We start from the raw sequence: 22,595 nt of genomic DNA, 5'->3' as shown, positions 1-22,595 counted from the left end.
GGGTGAAAGAAAATTCCTTGCAACTCCTTAGAGCATGTGCTCCTGACTGAGACTACAAACTAGTTTGCTTTGCTAAGAGCTTGTAAAGCATATTTCAAATAATTATAATCTTGAGGTCTTCTCTAACATTACCACAATGTATATTTATTAAGTTAAAAGCACGCGCGCTGCTACCAAGCAGTTATTTAACACTCATTACAACTTGTCCAAGCAAGCCTTGATATGCTGTGTAATCATCATCTTCTCCTCAGGGCAGAAATGCTAAGTGTGGCTTGAAACAACAAGATAGTGTTTTGTCCTGAGTTTACCCAGAAAATAAATACTTGAAGTATTGTTAACATACGTCTTTCCCACACCCCTCCTCAGCCTGTAAAATGCTCCTGGCATCTGAAACAAAAACAAAGACCAAGGGGAAAGAATATAGAGGACCTCAAATTTCCCTTTTTCCTAGAACTTTTAAATTTCCATTTTTCCTCTGACTTGCTTCACTGTAGCCCAGAGCACACACGAGCTTGGCCACCACCTCATGTTGTTCTACCCCAACGTGCGTGATGGTTTTTCAAATGAAGTCTTCTCAGGTACCTTCCTACAATAGTCCCTATTATTCTAAGCCATTCCTAAGTAGAATCAGAAGTACTACAAATAACCTCAGGACTTCTCCAGGTAGAAAGAATCAAGTCTCTTGAGTCAAATGTCAGCTCCATGACAAGCTGTCTCATCTCCCACTGCCTCTGCAGAGGAATTTCTGAAGTTTTGTTGATGAAGAGTCAGGAGTGTCAGGCCATGGGGACAGCCATGTTTCAACATGCTCTCTTCTTATCCCTCTCAAATCATGAGGCAAACCACAGACTTCAATTCAGACTAAGTAGCAACATGGTATGCTTAAGTGCCTTTACCCTGTTGAATGCAGCAGATCCACAAGATGTGCTTCTGGGGACAACTAGTCTTCAGAAAGCTCCTTTGAAGGACTACAGAAGCTACAGGGGCACACAGTCCCATCACGGGATAAAATTTAGCATCATAGGACATGGGATAATGGTTTTAAACTGAAAGAGGGGAGATTTCTACTAGGTATTAGGAAGAAATTCTTCACTGTGAGGGTAGTGAGACAGTAGAATGAGTCACCCAGAGAGGTGGGAGATGCCCCATCCCTGGAAACATTCCAGGTCAGGCTGTTTGGGACTCTGAGCAACCTGCTCTGGTTGCAGATGTCCCTGCTACCTGTTGGGGGGTTAGACTAGATGAGCTCGAAAGGTCATTTCCCACCCAAACCAGTCTATGATTTTGTGATCATCTGAGAGGTGGAAAACTTCTGGAGGCAGAGAGTAAAATCTATATCCAGTGGACAAAAAAATATATCAGATGACTACAGCAGAATTGAAGACCACCACAACTCTGGGTAATCTAGTTTTAAGCTCTTCTCAAATTTAGTTGAATTCTGTTATTAGAGAAGGAAAATTGGCTGATAAAAGGTAGTTTAACAACACAGCATGTTTAGCTTTCTGTAAGGCTGTGTAAGGGTTGGTAAAAATATACCCCACAAAACCAATTTAGAGTGTAAAGTAAAATGGCTTAAAACAAAAGATAATGAGACTTTCAATCCATTGTTTTCATGAAGACAATGACTGAGTTAGGAGTGAATCACAGCAGTGGAAGAGTATGTGCACTGAAGGGGAAAAAGGGAACACTGAAGGACTCTTCAGTCTAGCCAAGAGAGGTATAATGAAACAGTGCTGGAAGCTGACACCAGGCAAACTGCAGCTGAAATATGGTAAAATTTCTTTTCTTTTAAATGAGAGGAGACAATTAGCTATTGAAAAAAAAATCCTGGAGAACATAATGGAATCTCTCTCTTGGCATCTTTAACTGAAGACAGGATGCATTTCCAGAATCCACACTTGTACAGGTTACTAATTTCAATACAGAGGTCAAAGCTCTACCCACAAGCCTGATTTAAATGTGAAGGATTTATAAGGTATCAGGCTGGGCGACCTTGTTGCCAGAAAGACAAAAAGACACTCTGAGAGCTACAGTAAACTCTGCACAAGCAGGCAGCTCTCACCCAGAGACAGAGGGAAATGGGATTATGTCTTTTAGTGGCAATCTACTACTAGACTACATCACTGGTGTAACACGAAGCTGCAGCCTTATTCAGTCCCAGAATGCTTCCTTTTGTTCTACATTTGCTTGCCAGTAGAGATGTGATTTCTAGAAACAAGGAGCTAAACTAATTATCTGATGTTCCATTTTCTTTAAACCCCCAAAGAATATTAAATACATATTTAGTGAGCTGACTGCAGTCACTGAGAGCTGAAAAAGAAAGGGGGGAAAAAAAAATCCCTTCACAAGCAATCCTTTCAAAAAATGCTCTCAGAGACCAAAGTAGCAGCAACCCCACTGTTAAACAGATCTGCTATGAAAAGTACAAAAATTAAATTAAAAGAAATATTACTGCAGGCAAAGCAGCTCCCTCAGAAACACATGCTTCTGAAAACACCTCAGGCAGTCCCACAGCCGAGCATGAGCAGCTGCAGATTTCAGGGAGGGAACTGTATGGCTAGACTTAGATCTGTGATTAGTTCCACCGACTGAGAGGAGGCTCGAGCTGGCAAGGCTCCTCAGGACACGTCTGACTTCAAGTGTGTGTGAATTTGGTGGGACTGCCATTACTCATCCTAAGTGCTCAGAGGGCAAAAGGGCTTCCTACAGCCCTGCATGGGCACTTCTGACTCTTCTAACTGATCATGGGAAGCTTCACTGCAGGACTGAGATCATGCAAATCTTAATTTGAAGAAAGCAGTTCATAAAGGAGGGGAAAGTGATTTTAAGAAACCCCAAACCACCCCCCACTAACAAACAGTGTACACAAACCCCAAGAAAATTTCAGTCTTCATGCCTGCAGATAGATCTTCCCCAATCACACCCCTCCCCCAAATAAAAAATAAAGACAAAAATAAACCATGAAGGGAAGGAAGGAAAAACCTCACCAATTTTTCTGTTTGTTTTAGGCCTACTGCAGCAAGTGCTTTACTTAGCTTTGATCTGCTTTTGTGGCGCTTCCTAGCCCTTGACTGTAAAAGCAAAGCACTCCACACACAAACAGCAACGTGTTTGATACAGCAGGCAGACTCCTTTGTTAGGAACAGAAGACAGAGACAGATCTTGATTGAAGAGTGGACAGTAATTGCTAAGCACAGGAAACCTGGGAAGCAGGAATACCAGAGTCTTTGAGACCTTATTATGAAGATAGCTGTAAGCTTCTTCCCCTAGGGCAGTTACTAGACCAGTCCGTGAGAAAATAAGTTCTGGTGAGGACTGTGGTTCACACACACACTGTAATAAACACTTCCAGATTTCATGTCTCGCAGCATACTATTACTGTTATTCATTATTTGCTGAGAGATGGCAGAAAGCAAAGTATAAGCAACAGAAGAATAGAGAACTCCACAGCTCCCACCCCAGAAACCTTAGACTGGTTTTGCATAGTGTCCCTCCAGGGTGCAAGTCAAGGCTGTTTTTCTCCTCTGTCTTTCCAACAGAATAAATGAACAAGTTGAACAGCTTGTGATATTTGCATGACTGGAGAGAGATCATCAGAACACTGTGAACAGCCAAAGTCTAAATAGCTTGCAAGTAGTGAAAAATACTGACAAATTCCTCTGAAGACCCTCACCTTGCTGTTTATTGACCTGAAACACACTACAAGCATAAGTCAGGACAAGCCAACCCTGTCATTTCCACAGCAGGCTTTTTCTACTTGCTTTCAGCTTAGAGATAATCCCACTTTTATTAGGTGCTGATCTATCACTTTAAGTATCACTAGTGCACCGCAGAGGAAGAGACCAAATGTCAGAGAATGAGAGGTTTGAGCTGAAATAATCTCATGAAGGGCTTCAACTAAGGCAAAAAGACAAGGAAAGTAATGCCACATTGATGAGAGAAGCACATGGACACCACCACTTGATGGGAACAGTATCTTAAAATTATAGATGATGCTTTTCATGTAACTTGAAGGGAAAAGATTTCACAAAAAGTATTTTTATTCAAGCACAACTCCTGTCGCTGACATTTACACATCCACATTCTGAAACCAGAACCAATCTCTGACAAATCCTCTGACTCTCATCTCTGACAAAATCCACCATGATGATATAGTTGATTTTCAATGAAGTAAGGAGTCCCATAAAATCCTAACACTTCACATCTGCAGGACCCAAAATATCTGGGTAGCAAATTATTGCACATGGGTAGATTAGGCAACTGCTAGGTAATGTTGCCTCTTGTACAAACAGACTATCTCTGTGCCAAATGTTCGAATTGCAGAGGGCCAGGCTCGGTTAAGGAGATGGAGTATTTCAACGGCTGCTCATTTATTTGTTGCACAAGGGTCACACACTGCTCACGTTCCACACGCCCAGACAGTTCCGCACCCACACCGCTTTGTTGTAACACCTTGCTCCAGCTGTGAAACGCTTTCAACCCTGCACCAGACTAAAGATATCTCAAGAGCTCAAGTTCTTCATTAGTGGCCTGTGACCACTAACAGGCTATTTACTTTACACAATGAGACATGATTTAGTCTTTTCTTTGAAGGGGACATCAAAAGACATAAGGAGTCTGCATCTTCAGTGCTAGTCACTTCTGAGGCACTTTGTAAGCACAGTTAACAAATGGGCCCCCTGTAATGGCCTTGCATGTGGTTAGATGCCTGATCACCGAGGAATCACCACATACCTATTTGCTAGTAAAGCCACAAACTTGTATTGAACAGTCCCTGGTAGCAACAGTGACAAGAAACCACCAGTCACTGGTGTGGGATGTGAGAAAACAAAACACTTCATCATAGTCACATTCTTCAAAGTCAAGTGGTTTACCCAGTGAGTAATATTCCTGCAGTGGTTTGTAGGTAACAAGAAGTATGCTTGTAGAAGTGGAAACCATAAATAAAATTGTGCTACTGATGTATCATTATCATAATATGTAGAGATATGACAGCATAAAAGTAAAGGGAAATGAGACAATTTGGAGTTGTCATTTCTCTTAACATTAACTTGGCTTCCAAATGACATTAACAAGACACAGAAGCATAGCCTGAGACGTCTGCTCTGTCCAAATCCACTCTGCCATTTATTGGCATCTTATGAAAATATTTGGGGTTAAAGTACAAGGCAGTAAATTAGTGACAAATAGAAGTGGGGGTTATTGCTATCTCAACTTCCACCAACATAATGCTGCTTGCTACAACAAGCTGGCTTGGATCAATCTGCCAGCCTAGCACAAGCATTGCCAGTGGCTTTCAACTTCTTCAGCCTGTGGAAAATGCATTTAGAATTTCCTAAAATAAAAGGCTACATGAGCAGCTTTCATCCATCCTGCTACTGATGAACATAGTTTTGTCAGTCACCAATTCTTCATCCCCTGTAAGCTACCACAGTAGATATAAACACAAGCAGATTTTAAACGCTTCACTTGCTTACTCCTCCTCCAGCCTTTTGTGCTAGGAGATAACACCACAAAACAAAACCAGAGGAAGGGTATCCTGTGAGCATGCCTTCATACTGCATTCCCAAAGGACTGCCAACTCTGGGTGAAGCATCAGCTTTTGATCCCCATGATATCCACAAAACAAACTAAGCACATCAGCTTTTGTGAAGCGAGAGACATAAGGAGAGGCTGAGGGAACTGGGATTGCCTGGAGAAAAGGAGGCTGTGAGGGGAAACCATGTCACACTCTACAATTCCCTGAAAGGAGGTCAGAGCCAAACAGGGCCTGGTCTCTTCTCTTAAAGAACAAGTGATAGGACAAGAGGAATTGGCCTGCTGTTGCACCAGAGGAGGTTTAGACTGGATATCTGAAAACCCTTTCAGTGAAAGTTTCTTTCATGCTGGAAGAGGCACCTCAGGGAAACAGCTGAATCCTCACCCCTGGAGGAGTTTAAAAAACAGAGAGATGTAGTGCTGAGGGACATGGTTTAGCACCAGACTTGACATTTTAAACTGAGTATGACTTGATGATCTTAAAGGTCTTTTCCAACCACAACAAATCTATGAGGAGATGATTCTCTGAGAGGTTGGAAGTCTCTAGAGAAGGAGATTCTACAAGACCTGTCTGGATGCATTTCTGTGTGACCTGCCCTAGGTGACTCTGCTTTGTCAGGGGGGTTGGACTCCATCTCCAGAGGTCCCTTCCAATCCCTACCATTTTATGATTCTATGATTCCATGTGTGTCTCCTGTTTACGCTAAGGGGGCCAAATCCCTTTGGGTAACAACCTCCCCAGCTGTAAATTAAAATAAATTAACAAAATTCCTGCAAACCAGCATTGGAGCCAACTCAACATGAGGTGCAGTTTTTAACCAACAGGAATAATTTACTGGATCACTGGTAGAAAAGTTATGGCCTGTGTTTTGAAATAATCCTTGTCTTCTAAAAATAATTCTTCAGTGATTTAATTTATAGCAATGCATTACATATGCAGTCACACTGGACCAACTTTCAGCCAGCTTTTGACAACACAACCCTCAAATGAACCTAGAAAAATATTCTTCATAGCTCCAAGTAGCACAGGGACTGCAAACCAAAATTAAGGGTGAAACAGGATGATTTAAAAAATGAAGATAGGATTCTAAAGCAAGAATGTGACAAAGGCTTTTACGCTTCCCCAGTTACTCTCTCACAGTGATGTAAATTCAGAGCTGCTCTGCACATGCAAAAATGACAGCCCTGAGGTCACCTAAGTGAGAAGAAAAAGAAAAAATGACTTAGTGAACTAAGAACAAAAAATCAAACCCCACTCAGGCTTCAAAACCAAGAAAACTGATGCCTGGATTGGTGTACACATTGCCACACTAAGTAATGCCTTTTGCTTTCATTACAAAGATCATTGTTGTTCATTTCTTTGTCATCCTCACCACCTTTTCCTGGTTTGAGGTTCCCAGAAACAGCATAAGAAAGGAAGAAGTAAATATTGAAACAAAAAAACCCAAACAATCAACACCCCCCAATCTCTAAGCAATGAAAAGCACACAACAGGAAAGCACAAGTCACAAACTGGCAGAGCCGATGACCAGCTGCATCTCATGGAAGCTTCATCAGGACCATGCAGCACTACTGCCCTTTCACCAGGAGGGACAGAAAGATTCCACATCCATATGCACTAGCTACTCCATCCCTGTGGAATTCCCCCTCCCTGTTTTATGCCCTTTAAGCAAATCAAGGCTCTGATCAGCATCAGAGCTGACTGGAAACCCATTATGGAGCCACATGTACATACTAAACAAGGGCAATTCATCTCCTGTTCAAGTGTTAATAGACCATTAACATCTTTTTTAATGAAGTCACAAAATTTTCTTAATTTTTTTTTCCCCCTCTGTAGAATGGTTCATTAAACCATAGAATGGTTAATTAAAATACTCGTTTCTACTTGAAGCTAGCTGTACTGGACACAACTTTTTATTCATATACATATACTTCTTAAAAAATAAATATACATACACACACTAAATATATATACACACACACACACACATATAAAACATGCACAAAGAACTGTCCTGAGACTTCTAATGGCCTCTCTCCAGTCCTAAACCTCCTACTTTTCCCCTCTTCTACTGAAGTGCACAAAGGCTGTCATAAAGCATGTCATCAATGGCTTCAAGTGCAAGCAGATCTTTCATTGACTATCAGAGAAATTGGACACACATAAAACTTTCAACATAAGCACTCAAAAGCCAAATTAACAATAGACCATTAGTGCTTATTAGCTCTACCTCCCACCTTTCCTCTCTCCTTTTCTTCTGGAATAGCTGGCCTGCCAGTAGAGACTTTGAAATACCACCCTAAAAATAGAAAGCAAGGAAAGAGAAAAAACAAGAAAAAAAAAAAAAAAAAAAAAAAAAAAAAAAAAAAAAAAAAGAAATGGGGGAGAACAAGAACTGAGAGAATAAGCAGAGTGAGAAGCTCTGTAACATAAAACTGTCTCCTGCTTCAGACTCACCAGCCAATCATAATCCAATAAATGCTGCTTTTTTTTCTCTCTAAAATCAGAACACTCAAATGTCTATTTTTATTCCTGTTTAGAAGCAGCTATCTCAACAGGGCTTTCAACCCAGTAGAGCCTGGCATGCAAAGCAGTGACTTACAAAACTCAATTTCAAGCCATTATTTCCAAGACCTTGACTTCCTGATATGGGTTCACTCGTGTCTGGCACAGCAACATTTGACAACGTGGGCACCATAAGCAAAAAATGGAGAGCTGAAGGGAAGGAGATGGAAGGGATGTTCACATGAAGCTATTCTTCTAACCCAGAACATCACTTAAGGGTTCTCCATCATGACTGTATACCATTCCATGCATCCAACTGGCTGCATAGCTCTTCCCATATCCTAAGACATATATTCTCCAAGTGCAATCATAGGGAACTGCAATACTTACAGACAGGTTTGAATTAAAGCTGTTTCTTCTGGCCCTCAGACACAGAAATATGACTTTCTAGATACCCCCAAGGCACTGGAAAAATCAAGACAATAAGGAGTTGTACTCAGGATCCTAAGTCTGGAAAATATGGATCTTGAAACACTGCCCCTTGAGTTTCCATGGAGGTGTTTCATCAGCACTTTGATACTTTCTTTGTGTGGAGGTTGTCCAGAGAAGTTATGAATGCCTCATCATCTGGAAGAAACCTGATTTAAGATTAGGCATTAGGAAGAAATTTTTCCCCATGAGAGTGATGAGGCATGGGAACAGGCTGGCCAGAGAAGTTGAACACTTCCAGGCTTGGAGCCTCCACAGAGCCAAGTTGGATGGGACCTTGAGCAACCTGGTCTAGTACTAGGAAGGTTGGAATTAGATGATCTTTAAGGTTTCTTTCAACCCCACATATTCTGTGATTCTATGATCTTTGAAGGACCCTTCCAATTCAAACCATTCCATGAGCCTGTCATTCTAAAATGCTACAGCCTTCTTCCCATAGTTAACCCAGAATTGGTTTTATGAATAGAATCAGTGCTACATCATGAATATGTTATGAATTACTGGTATAAAGCTTTCTGTCTGACTCCTGTTTTCCATCCAGAGCACAGGAAGATGTCCTCTCAACAGTAATGTCGCTTCTCTCTTGTATGTGGAACACTGTAGGAGACCTTAGGATGTCTACACCCTAAAAGCTGCTCTGCCCCAAATGAATTGCAACCATTTAAAGTGAGTTGTCAGGACTTCACTCTCACCATCAACAGAAGGGGGTAGAAAAATCTGATATAAAGGACTTCAGTATCTATAGTAGAAAAAGAGAAGTCACAAATGCTCTCTTTTCAATAGGGCATGGGCCCTTCAACAGGCTGCGGAATCCTTTTGATTGGCAAAGACCTTAAAGATAATTGACCAAGTCTGGTGCTAAACCACAAAATAATGAAAATAATGAAAGGTCTTTAAAAGGACTCAATGACTACTGCATAGTAAAGATTGTTTTTATTTTACAATGAGAGTAGCTGACAGCATCCAAGCCTAATTGCTGTCCTTCACAGACAGCAACATTTAAATCACACAAGGACTAATCCAGAAGTTGTTTTGCTCTTAGGAAATCTAAGGAACTGTGGTATCAAGCTTTCCTTTTCAGTCCTTAATTTCAAGGAAGAGACAGATTATTGCACCATTTTCCACAGCAAGAATTCAAATTCCACTTGCTTCAATACCTTTGAAAAGAGCGTTTCTTTCAAACTCATAAATGATTTAGAAGAGAAAGCTTAATTAATAATGTTGTTTCCAGCCAGATGGCCAGCTATTAGTTTTCAGTCATCAATTTCAGAACAATTCACCAGAAGTCTTTGGATGCAGAGGAGTTTTAAAGCAAAGAGAGGCATCTGCCCAGCACTATTGGTGGCTGCCAAATGATCAGTAAAAGGCAAAGCTATGGGTAGAGAAATGTTCCATTATCCCAACTCATGTTGCTGTAGGTTGTGGTTGTAGAAATCCACTAGCAACAGCACAATTATATCACATTTATTTCATTTCATATTTTGTATTTGGATGGCATTAAATTCACAGAGGGTTACATAATATTCTTTAAATGAAAACATGAGGCTACATGTATGATGTTTCCTCTGGACTTGTGCTCACAGACTTCAGACTGAAGCTCAGTAGCAGAGCACTATGGAATGATGTGCAACAACCAGTCAAAATACTCCATCTGTACAGGAGGCACCAGAGGAGAGATGAACAGATAAATATTATGCAAATCCAGCTCAGCTTTACCACTAAACATCCACGGAATTCTGATCTTCTCACTGACACAGCACCCACATATTTGTGAAGAAAGTTTGCAACAGAAAGCAAAATTGCTTCCTCGGTACAAAGGAGATGCTGACCAGCCACAGAAAGCTTTTTAGACAGGCAAGGTTTTGCAACAGAGTCTACCAGGGAGGTTGTGGATGCCCCCTCACTGGAGGTGTTCAAGGCCAGGTTGGATGAGCCTTGAGCAACGTGGGCTAGTGGGAGGTGTCCCTGCCCATGGCAGGAGGGCTGGAACTAGATGATCTTCAAGGTCCCTTCTAATGCAATTTTACAATTCTATGAACTTCAGGAGATTTTAGGAGCTTTTCACAACTTTTATTAAATTCTCTACCATCCTTGTAAAGCAAGGGCTGTATCTGAGAGGTAACTAAGGGTAAGGTCCAAAGTGGTTTTGCTCCACGTTACACAGTGGTATGGAAAAACCCTGATGTTTTCAGTCTCCCCCACCCACAGTGCACATTCATTATGCAGCAATCCACAACTGAAAACCTATCTTAATTCAGTTATGACTGGGAAAAACAAATATGCAACTGCAATTGCATATATGAACTTTCAGCCTATAGTTCTATCAAACAAGCAAAACCAGATTTGGGGAGAAGCTTCAATGATCAGCTGTCTACCTACACACAAGTTATTTATGGCATCTAATTCAGAGCAGAGCTCCCAACAGTTTGCAGACTGCCAGCAGACTTCACTGGCGACAGAAATCAGCTATAAAGTACTATTAGCTTTGATAATCAGACAGTGATTATCTACTTTTATTTCCACAAAGGGTTGTGAGGTACCAGAACAGGCTGCCCAGGGAAATGCTGGAGTCACCATCCCTGAAGGGACTGAAAAGCCATGTAGCTGCGGTGTTGAGAGACATGGTTTAGGGGTGACCTGACAGTGCTAGGTTAAGGGGTGGGCTTGTTCTTAAAGGTCTTTTCCAACCTAAATGATTCTGTGATTCTACTTACTTATTTATTTATATTTAGTTAGTTTGTAAAGTTTGTTTCTAAGGCAGTGGTCTTGAATCAGCTGGTTGTCTCTTTCCACCATTCTAAGAGTCATCTTCTGCAAAAACTTCACTGACCCTAAGAAGACTGACAAAATATTAAACAGTAACATTAAAGAGGCAAATAAACTCATTTTGACTTATGTGAAGCTTATGGTCAGTAATTCAGGTGAATTCAGGCCCAAGAAGCAGATATAGAGAAAGATTAGCCAAATCCTATCCAAGGTTCACCATTCCAAGCCTGAGAAACTCTTACAAGGTAATCTGGTCTCTCCAGAATTCCTGGAGTTTTGCTTGAAGGTTCCAGGCCAACATTAGTAACTATTCTAGTTCCAGACCTTTCTTGCAACAAGCTGCTGGCCATGGGTAGAAAAAGCAAGGAGAGATGCTATTAGCTGACCTTGTGCTGTTCTAAATTCAAGGCCCATAATTGTGGGTGGGCTTTATCTCGGCCAGGCAAGAGGAAACCTTACTCCTTCCTGTATTTGTGTAGCTGTATTGCAGGGGAGGTGGGAAGGGGGGCTCAGGGAGAAGCACATTCTAAGGGCTTCACCAGTGGTATGCAAAAAAAAAAAGAAAAAAAAAGAAAAATCCACAGTGAGAACAGCCAAATGCTGCCTTCTGCACAGGATCAGGAGCCACTGTCAATGCCAAACCCAGTGCCAGTGGTATCTCAGCTACCAAGGAGGGCCTCTGCCAAGCCCATCAGAAAACCCTCAATGAAACTTGAGCAAGAACTCTGCTGAAAATTAAATACATTGCAGACAAGTATCATTTTCAACAAACTTCCAGCTAAATCCTGCCTGGCTTCCTGCCAGATTTCCAGCCCAGGGTGATGCCTAGTCTTCATGGGACTGGAGTGGGTCTCACAGGCTCTGCTGGGCAGGCTTCAAGTCCCGCAAAGAAGAATCCACAGAAGCCCCAAAAGCCCAGAGTTCAAAAGCAAAAAAAAAAAGAGCAATCTTCAACCCACAAACAGCTCTACCCTCCATTTGCAGTTCACTGCTTTCTTGTGCTGGCCTGATTCTCCTTTCACTTCCATGTAAATCAGAAGTAAATTTACTGAAATTCACGTAATTACACAAATGCAAAAGGAGTGGGAAAAGACTCAGACTCCAGCTGCTTATTAGCCTTTCTCTGAGGCAAAGAGTGCTTTTTGAACACTGATCCTCTTTTGCAGATACTGTTCCACGTGTGCTACAAATTGGCTATGCACCCAACTCAAGGGGAACACCAATTTGCTCAACATACAATAAGAAGAAAAGGACCTTTCTGTACAGTCCCACATGTATGGAAACCACAGTTTTGTATCTCTATGAAAAGAAAACCGCATCTGGTCTCTCCGACTACAACAAAATGGAAGGTGCTGGTAGTTGGGTCTTTGTCTTCCCACACAGCAACACTTACAATCCAGTTAGGGAGGGAAAGGAATTTTTTTGGTTTTGGTGGGGGGAGGGGGGGGAGAGGGAAGTTTTCTTTAGCTGTTAAGTAAAGCAACAACAGTTGCACATTCAACACAAAAACAAAGAGGCATTCTCATGTTCCACAGCTGTCTTCTACTAAGCCAAATATTTCTGTGAACTTTAACTGTTCTACATCTGTGAAGAGTAAGTGAATTTCTCTTTTCCTGTTCAAGAAACTAGAACAGGAAGGACAAAGTTTTTCCTCTTTTGTTGTGAAGAAGAAGAGCCACTATCAGCACCCATCATTCAACCACTGCTGGCTGCAGCTTCACCACAAAGGAGGAAATTTCTGTTCTGACTTCATTGGGGTTTTTTATTTGAAAGGACTGTGTTATGGTCAATGAACATCACCAATTCAAAGATCATCTTGCACCTTTTCTATGGCATATTTTGTAAGCAAAAGCATGGTCAAATTTCCAGATTAGATAACTACAAATTACAAAGTGAGCCAAGGATGGTCCACCTAAAAACTTCATCCTGAGACTCTCTTTCCTGAGGACCCCAAAGACTGGAGGAAGCAAGGGCCCCAGACAGGTAACTCTCCTGACACTTTGGTCCCTGCAGTTTTCTCTCCAGGATTCACCACAGCTCACTTTTCATAAACTGATGTACATTCCTCTGGAGATCAAAAAGCAGATACTCCTGTTCATGGGGTCAGGCACAGGGCCCGTCGGTGGTGGGTGTGCAGGAGAAGGGAACACACAGAGAGCCCAGACATGCCACCTCAAACATGCAGCTTCTTTGCCCTCATAAACTCAAGCTCTGAACAGCAAACGAGCTGTAAAGGGATTTATAGTGACAAGTAATCAAGATCACCCTTTCTAGAGTCACACAGGTTCTAACAGGTAAGTTTACTGGATCAGAATCAAGTTCTTTCACGAGATTTACCATATCATGTCTTTCACATCAATAGCAGCTCCAAATACTTTAAAAATGCAATTAAATGGGCTCCTCATGGAAAAGCATGACTTGAAACACAAAGGAGGTTGAACAATCAAGGAACAACTACCATTTTCTCCCTCTATTTCCTTGTGTTCTCTCCCTAATGCTGCTCCTACCCACTGAGCTGCTGCTTCTGAAGAGTTTGATGTGAGCAAAGCCAGTATTAGCAATCATGTGGAGATTCTCCACTGCAGAGAAAGGAATGGTGGTTCAATACTTCCTTCAGTACAGATTTCCTGACCTACTAATTCTGAACAGCCTAAAGTCTGTTCACACCACACACAGCCATGTAGTATAGAGAAACTTACCCAGTCACTAAGGGAGCAAATTTGGATACCCAAAGCAGCATAGCTACAGCAGCTCAGGTTGAAAAGCCTTCCTAGCTGACAACAAACATTCCCTCTTCTGGAGCTCACACAATTCCTAGGCCATTCTTTAAAAAGCAGGGTGTTATTTCTTACCTGCTTAGGCTCTTCTGAAGAGAAGGGTTACCCTTTTTCTGTCTTGATGTGGGGTTTGGATTTTGGTTGGTCGGTTGGTTTAGTTTGTTTTGTTGGGGTTGGGTTGTTTTGTTTTTTTAGCAGGGCTCCTATTACCATGCACAAGTAGTTTATTCCTGCTCACATTTGTGACCTCTGCTTCTGAAGGACAAAGCCTTTAAACAGAAAGAAAGAGCTCTAGCTTTATTATTCTGTTTATACAGAGCCACAGTACCAGTAGCAATAAGCGTTGCTGTTTGCCTAAGGGCAAGTCCCACCGTTCTGACAGTGATGGTAAAGAGATGGGTGAGCAAACGAGGATCAGGTCTAAGAGGCTTCAAAACATCTTTAAAAGAAGTATGAACTGCAACAATTGACACATTATTGTCTCTTCAGTTACACGGAAAAGTTGGGCTACCATGGACGTGCACAAGAGCCCAATTATTAACAACTTCCTTGCCTTTATGTTTGGACTCAAGTCACATGTAACTAAATGTAATTAGCAAACATTTGCTAAGCTTGGTGAAGTCAGCCTACCAGAACTGGAGTGTCTGGACAAGAACCTCTGCCCTGTCTTTATTCCCCTTGCTCCTGTCTGCTCTCTTCACTGCCAATCAACACAATCAGCTTTGGACTGGAAAAAGCTTTTTACACAGCACATCAAGGCAGACAAGGACAGAAGTTAATTAGGACTATTCATAAGCTTTACTGGAAGAGTGCTGCATCCCATCCCTGAAAATTTAATTGCACTTAACAGAGGAAAGCCAGAAGAAGATAATACTAAAATAAAAATTGGAAAGAAAAAGAGAGAGAGAAGAAGATAATTTGGGAATAAAACCTGATTTCAATTTAATTCAAGCACTATTTGGTCCTATTTATTTCCTAAAGTAGTTCAGGCAGGATAATGGCATTATGGTGCATCTAACAACATTAGAAGCTCCTAATAAATTAACAAGTGAAAATTAATGGCTGCTCAGTCCATTAAATCTTGTTAATTTTATTTTGGTTGCAATAATATAGCAATCACAAGTTTATATTATTAAACCAATATTTATTAGAAGAACTCACTTTAATTGGATCCCTGATGTGATAATCCCATACAGTGTGGATTTCTTGATTTCATCAATTTTTTGCATTTATTTCTCATTATATTTAAATGACTGCAATGTTCAGGGTCTTTTGCTAGTACTATAGAAGTTATGCAACCATTTTAAGCACTTTTGTTTCACAAAGATTCAACACTTACTTACTACACAATGTAATGAGAATCTTATGACCCCCCTTACAGCAGCTATTTTAAATATTTTAGTCTCTTAAAAGGAGAGAAGGGGAAAAAAAAAAGGCAGAGAGATGAATATTTGAAAACATCTCAGCAAAAAGTAAAATACATTTTTGTTTCCCTTTAGCCCATCAATGTTCTGTATAAACATTGTTGTGTGGTCTTTCAAGTCAAAAGGACTTTTACCACCAGTTTTTAATCCAAAAGGTCAGCTGGCCTGCATATCTCTAGGAAAAAAGAAAAAAAGATGAATATCTATTGACAAAAATGTCTGAATTATATTTGCTCCTGAAAGAGATCACAGTTTGAGAAGACATCTGACTGTGGGCTGAGTCTGATGCACTATTCCAGTAATTACTTTGAGGGAAGGGGTTACAGTGCTGCATGATGGTTTCTCCCCTGACCTCCCTCCTTTCTCCAGTTTCTTTATCTCTGCTAACACAGCTGAATGTGTAATCACTCCCTAACTGGTTGTAGCAACATTACTGCTTTAGCTTAACGTAGTGCTCTAAGAACAGCACAATGTGGACTAGAAGTAGGCTAGAGTGCTATTATCCAGGCTACTACAAGGGACCAATCACTGTAATGCAAGGTAAGGGGAAGAATTTGGAGGGGAAGTGGGGAGCAGAAAACTTTGTGCTCAGAGAGGGGAGTTTAACTTTTAAAAATATGATAAGGACGAAGGTAGTGTGACCAGCAGGATCAGGGGAGTTATTGTTCCCCTGTAGTCAGCACTGGTGAAGCCATGCCTCACCAGTGGGACTACACTGGGATCAGTTTTGGGCCCCTCACTCCAAGAAGGACGTTGAGGGGCTGAAGCTGGTCCATGAAGGGCAACAAAGCTGATGAAGGGTCTAGAGCACAAGTCTTGTAAGGAACAGCTGAAGGAACTGGGGTTGTCCAGCCTGGAGAAAAAGAGGCTGAGAGGAGACCCTCTGGCTTCCTGCAAGTTCCTGAGAGGAGAGAGGTTGGAGCATGGTGGGGGTCAGTCTCCTCTCTATTAACAAGTGATAGAGAGGAAATGCCTCTAATTGCACCAGGGAGGCTGAGGTTGCATATTAGATGAAACCTTCACTGAAACAGTTCTCAAACACTGAAAGAGACTCCCCATGGAGGTGGTTGAATCTCCTTTCCTGGAGGTATTTAAAAGACAAAGATGAGGGACTTGGTTTAGCCCCAGACTTGGTAGAGTAAGATAACAGTTGGACTCAATGATCTTAAAGGTCTTTTCAAAACAAAATCATTCTAAGATGAGAAAGGTACTACTGGGCAAGTGTGACTGCAGGCAGAAAGCACCCCTGAATAAGGGCCTGTGTACACTTAACATGTTTTCACCTTTAGACCTGATCTGCAAAGTCACACTAAGGCCACAAAAGCTAGTTACAAACAGACTTGTAAAGCAGCGTCTACCCTGCAGCTATCACTGCTGCTGCTAAACTAGTTGTGGCAGCACAAAGGTTAGGACAGGGCTGTAAAAACCTGCCCATAAAGCTAGGTCAGTACATAGGTTAGTGGAGAGAGTTTTGCAGCAGTAAAATTACCAGCAACAAGAAGCTAACAAAGTATAATGGCAGCTAGACTGGGTTTGCACACAGACTGGACTGTGACCACCTCCAGTGCTCCACCACTGTCCCAGTCTAAGTGTAAATACTCTTCAATTGGTCTATGTAATATTAAAGCTGCTCACATATGGAAACAGGCCAAATTAAAACCAGGTAGTTTAAAGCTGGTATTAAAAACCATACAGATTTGCCCATGGACACCCAAAACTCTGGCCCTTTGCTCATTACTGAGATCGGACTAGCACCAGCTTCAGAAGAACTTACTTCAGGGTCTTGCAGACAGCCCCTGCCACTTTATTTACAGTTTTCCTATTTTCCTGGTGTCAAGGCAATCCTAGGAACACAGTCAATTCCAGTGAACATTATGTGGTCAACTACCAACACAAGAGAAGGTGTGGTCACATCCAAGAAGTTCCTCAGATCACTTATTATTCCCGGTCTTCCCCACCGAAATGCAAATTGTTTGAGGAAAACCTTGTTCAGCTGTTTGTAAAAAGCAAATGTAATATGTTTCCATGTCAGTTGGTACATTCTAGCCTTATCAGATGAGTTCCTCAAGAAACAACACCCACCTCTCTTCCAAACTATTTTCTAAATTAAAAAAAAACCCACCACTTAAAAGGAGTTCCTTACATGCAGGAACCCTGGCTCCCTTAAAACTACTGATGGTACCAAAAAAGAAGTAATCACTACAATAATAGATTCAGAAGAAAAATATACATATGAAAATATATTACAAAATGTCATGAGATTCATGTCTTAATACATGTAGCATCACTAAAGCTCTTGAAACAAAGCATTTACTATCTCATTCCACATTAGCAAAATTGCATAGCCCTCAGAATTTACTAAGTGCTCATCACATGCTTCTGGCTTCTGCAACTCAAGTCTTATATAGGTTAAGAGTTAAAAATTCATCACAGTTCAGCCTAACATGCTTTATTTCTAGGGCAAAATGCTGACAGTTTGTCAGGGGCACAGTACAGCCTCTCTTCAGATCAGGATTAGAATTAGAAGCTCACTGCTCTCCTTCCAAGGATGAAGTCCATGGAGTACTGCAGGTGTGCAGCCTTTCCTGCCATCAGATTTCACACTTATCATAGTTTGGTCTTAGAAGCAAATAAAGCCATGAAAACCTAAAAAAAAAAAATCTGATAGCAGCTGGAGTAGACCTAAGGCTGCTCACAGAGCAAAGCAGAGAGCCATGAACTCAACCCCCTGGCTGTGCTACCTACCTCAGGATGCCCAGAAAGGTGGGAGATGCCCCATCCAGGAAACATTCCAGGTCAGGTTGCTTGGGGCTCTGAGGAACCTGCTCTAGTTGTAGATGTCTCTGCAGTGGGTTGGACTTGATGACTTTTAAAGGTCCAGCATCAGTAACTGGACACAAGAAACAATCAGATGGTCTGAGACTGGTAGGTTTCTCAGGTGGAAATTACTTCCTTCTCCAGCAGGAGGGGAAAAAAAAAAAGGGGGGGGGGGGGGGTGCAGGAAGGGGAAAGGAAAAATCCTGCCAGCAGAGCATTACACTGAAATCCTTGAAGGTCTCTCCAACCTTCTATTGTCTGCCACAGGGATTTCCTACAGAAAACCTAGGCCTGAGGTGTCTGTCATGTCATCTTACATATGGAGTCCTTGGAAAAGTAATGCATGCTGAACAAATACATAAGTAAATAAACTATCATTGCTTAATAATCTACCAGGAGATAAAAATGTAGGATGTGCTTTCAGTTCCAAGCAGATACAAGTGACAGCAGGAATACATTTGGCATTCCTTAGCCCTACAGCAAACATGAATTATTTTCTTGTTCTTTTTTAAAGCAATCCCACCTGATCACTACAGGAATTTGCAGGGTAGCCCTTATTCCCACCAGTAATGTTTCTGCAAAGCTCAAGCACTCTTACATCTGAAACTTGCTTGGTCTCATGGATACAACAGCTAATTTTGGACTTACCCTGCTCCTGCTGGGCTAGAGTCATCACTGGCATAGCTCCACTGTAATTCAGTCTACTGATGCATTACAGACAATGCACAACATGAGCTAATCCTTAATGATGGTTTTTCCCCCACTTTTTCCTTCTCAACACACTTATTTGACTAAATAGTAAAAGGACATATGTAGAATTATTAAAAGAAAATTATAACAAACAAACAACAACAAAACCCCAAACAAAACCAAACCCACAATCAAATTAAATTCAGACTTAAATTATCTTGCAAACACTAATTTCACATGACATGATAATCAGATTCACAGACACATTAGGACAAACAGTGCAGTCCAGAAAGACATAGCTCTTAAAATCACAAGGCCTGGTTACAGTTTCACTGACTGCTAGATAAGATGTTTCCCATTTCCAAGCCATTTACCAAACCCACATATAAACTGCTGCAGGAAGTCCAGCCCAGATTAACCTAACCATGCTCATCTGGAGTTTCATAGTATGCACACTAAACAATAATAAAAGTACATATGAAGTGTCATGTCTAAAAACTAGTGCCCAGGCACAAGGAGCTACCACCAAAATACCACTTCCTCCAAAACAAAGTTTAAGATCTGCAGGACCCAGACTCTATGTGTCATAAGAGAGCAATTTTCAATGTTTTAAATTCCATAATGTTTTAAACGTTTTCATTTCTGTACAGATGCCCTCTAGGAGAAAGATTCACTTCTGCACTGTGGGAACAGCCAAGACAATTTCTAGAGGTGGCAACGTTGATGACTGGTGGTATCTGACTGGTGATACCTTCTTCTGTTGTTACTTATTTTCAAACTTTTCAATTATTTTAATAAATTAAAACATTGTACTCCACCCACTTTTTTTTTGCTTCCTTTGAATCACAAAATACCAAAACCTCCTTATCTAAACCACCCCGTTACTAGGTAAAAGATGTATCAAGAGGCTTCACTCTCCCTAACAGGTCAACAGCTGCTAGACACATCATCCAGGTCCTATCAGCAAGGCTGCTCAAGTCGTTTTCTCCTTTTGAAATGGTTAAGTATTTCAGGGAAGTGGTTTAAAGAGAGCATTATCTCTGTGGAAAGCACACGGCTTACCAAGAAATTAAAAATACAGGTTTTAAGGCGTTTGTATGGGGCAGTAGCTCTACAGGTTTTGATTTCTGCTTCAGCTAGGCAAAGCCAGAGTAACTCAATAACAAAGGCTGAGAGGTCTATTTGCATTGCTGGCCAAAATCTTAGCCACAGTCATTCACCACAAAAAGAAAAAGGAAAAGAAAAAAAAAAAAGATAAAAAAGGGGACGACTTTTCCTTAAAAAAAAACCAACAAACAAAACCAACCCACAAACCAAAACAAAAACAAAACCCCACAACTACTATAGATGTTGGTGTAGAAAATTTGAGAAGTTCTAAACATCCACATTTCCAAGCTACTTGCCTCACTTTTTTTCATGCAACAGATGCTGCTTTGTGTTAGCTACTGCATATTAAATCATTCTGACAACCAAGAAAGCATACATTTGTTTGTGCGAGAGAGAGAAGCATGAATACACACAAACACACAGATATCTTCTCACGCAGAAGCATACAATTATGCAGCATTCAAATATTTGGGATGAACTTTGGCCTTGGTTTAAGAAGGAGAAAAAAAAAAAAAGTTTTTTAAAAAAAAAAAGTACCCTCACACGACAATCAGTAACAGACTCTGAAGTCATCTGGCTGAGCTCAGAGAAACCAACAGATCTTCAGCAATAAAACACTTTTGGGGAGGTATTTGAAAGTTACTTGGAACATTTTTTTTTTAGACGGGATACTTAGATCCACTTTCGTTTATGATTTATAATGGTTTCATGGATCAGACATGGATTGGCTGCAAAAGAAAATTCGTCCAAAAATGAGAGGGGGGTGGGGGGTGGGGGGGAATCAGTTCTGATCCTCCTCCCACGGCTGCCTTTTTTGTTTGTTGGGGCTTTTTTATTATTATTTTTTAACTCCAAACAATTCCCTTCAGCTGTTTCATTTGCATTCCCGATTTTAACAAGTGATTTGAAAACATATGCACAGCAAGGCTCCAAAATCACCTCTTCGGAGTAATATCCGCCGAGCTAATATGGAAGAAACCAAGCAACCCCGAGCAAAAACCGTTTCCCTGATACATTAATCGCGAGGAAACCTGAATATAACAGCACCAGAGAACAGGCTGAAACTTTTGACAATGAGTATCCACAATAACTCTAATCCACAGTGCTTCCAACTTTTTCTTTTTTCTTTTTTTTTTTAATCTCGGCTGGAGACATGTTTTCTCCCTTCCATTCCCCTCTTATTACTAGACAGGGATCCAGTTCTGCAGCCAGTTATATCTTTTTTTTTCCCCCCCTCAAACTATATATAGAGCCAGAGCAGAGCATGCAGGAGAGAACCAACCCCGCAACGAAGCGCGGCGGGGCTGGAAAGCAAAACAAACCCTCTCTACCAGCCTGCGCCAAGAGCACGCCGAATCCCTGGGGAGAAAGCTGCTACCGAAGGGCCTCCGAGCACCTTCGTACCCACCCCGGGTAGGGGCCCCACTGCCGCACCCGCCCGCCGCGACATCTCCCCGCAGGGGGGAACGGGGCTAGGGGTTGCTGTGGCCGGCGAGGGGTGCCCCTAGTTTTGCGTGCGCCCCACCATCCTCACCACCACCGTGAAGCCCCTCTCTACCTGGGGATGGTGATGCACTTGGTGTTGATGTTCTGCGTGGTGATCGCTTTCTCCAGCTCGTCCAGCTGCCCCGTCTTCTTCAGCTTCTTCACCAGGCTCTTCACCGCTTTCTCGCACCATTTCTCCTCCTGCCCGTTCTGCTCCCCTTTCTTCCAGCCCAGGAGCCGCTTGACGATGGGAGGAGTGAAAGGCAGGATGGAGGACATGCTGGCTCGCCCGGCAGGGCCGGCAGCGCCCCACCGCTGGCTCCGCGCTCGCCGCCCCCCGCTCCGCTCCGCGCTGCTTCGCTCCGCTCCGCGCAGGCCCCGCCGCGCCGCGGGCAGCACAAAGCCCGGCCCCGCTGGCCTGGTTTGGCCTGGCTCAGCTCCGCTCCGTTCACCCGCCCCGCCGGTGCCTCAGCGCCTCGGGCCCGCGGCACCAAACTTTGCCCGGAGTTCGCCGCCTCTCCCCGGCGGCGGCGGTAGCTCCCTCCTCCCCCTCCTGCCCCGCTCTGTGTGCGCGGAGAGGCGCCCACTCCAGCTCATTCCCAGTCTGTCTCTCATGCAAATTGCCTGCTGGCCGCCCCGGCCCGGCTTCCACCCCCTCCTTCCCTCCCAAACACGCTCACTCACGCCGCCGAGGGAGGGCGGGGAGGCGGCCAGCCCGCTGGGAACTCCGCTTCCCCCCCCCCCCCCCCCGCCTCTACCCTCCGTCGACAACCCCCACACTCCCGGCAGAGGCCCCCGGGCGGGACAGCGCTCGCTCTCTCCCTCCTTCCCTCAGCGGCGTACGGAGCTCATGGCTTTCCTTCCGTGAGCCCCCTGAGAGTGCAGGGCAGAAAGGTCCCTTCAGGGCCGCCGCGGAGGGAAGAAGCATCCCCACCCCGCGGGGGCTCTGCTGCGGCCCCTTGGCCTACCCACAGCGTGGAGAGCCGCTGGGGAGAT

At 42.6% G+C, this 22,595-nt stretch overlaps 1 protein-coding gene across 1 annotated transcript in view; it reads right to left on the bottom strand.

The window, feature by feature from the left end:
* SMAD3 (SMAD family member 3) overlaps positions 1-22,264 on the bottom strand; it is an 85,643-nt gene extending 63,379 nt beyond the window's left edge. Inside the window, exon 1 of the mRNA XM_009903876.2 lies at positions 21,673-22,264. Coding sequence (XP_009902178.1) covers positions 21,673-21,878 — 206 coding nt within the window. The 5' untranslated portion in view covers positions 21,879-22,264. The remainder of the gene's footprint in view (positions 1-21,672) is intronic.
* Positions 22,265-22,595: the final 331 nt, after the last annotated feature.

This window comes from Dryobates pubescens, chromosome 17, assembly GCF_014839835.1.
Source record: "Dryobates pubescens isolate bDryPub1 chromosome 17, bDryPub1.pri, whole genome shotgun sequence".
Lineage (NCBI taxonomy): Eukaryota > Metazoa > Chordata > Aves > Piciformes > Picidae > Dryobates > Dryobates pubescens.
This window is presented reverse-complemented; position numbering and strand designations above follow the sequence as displayed.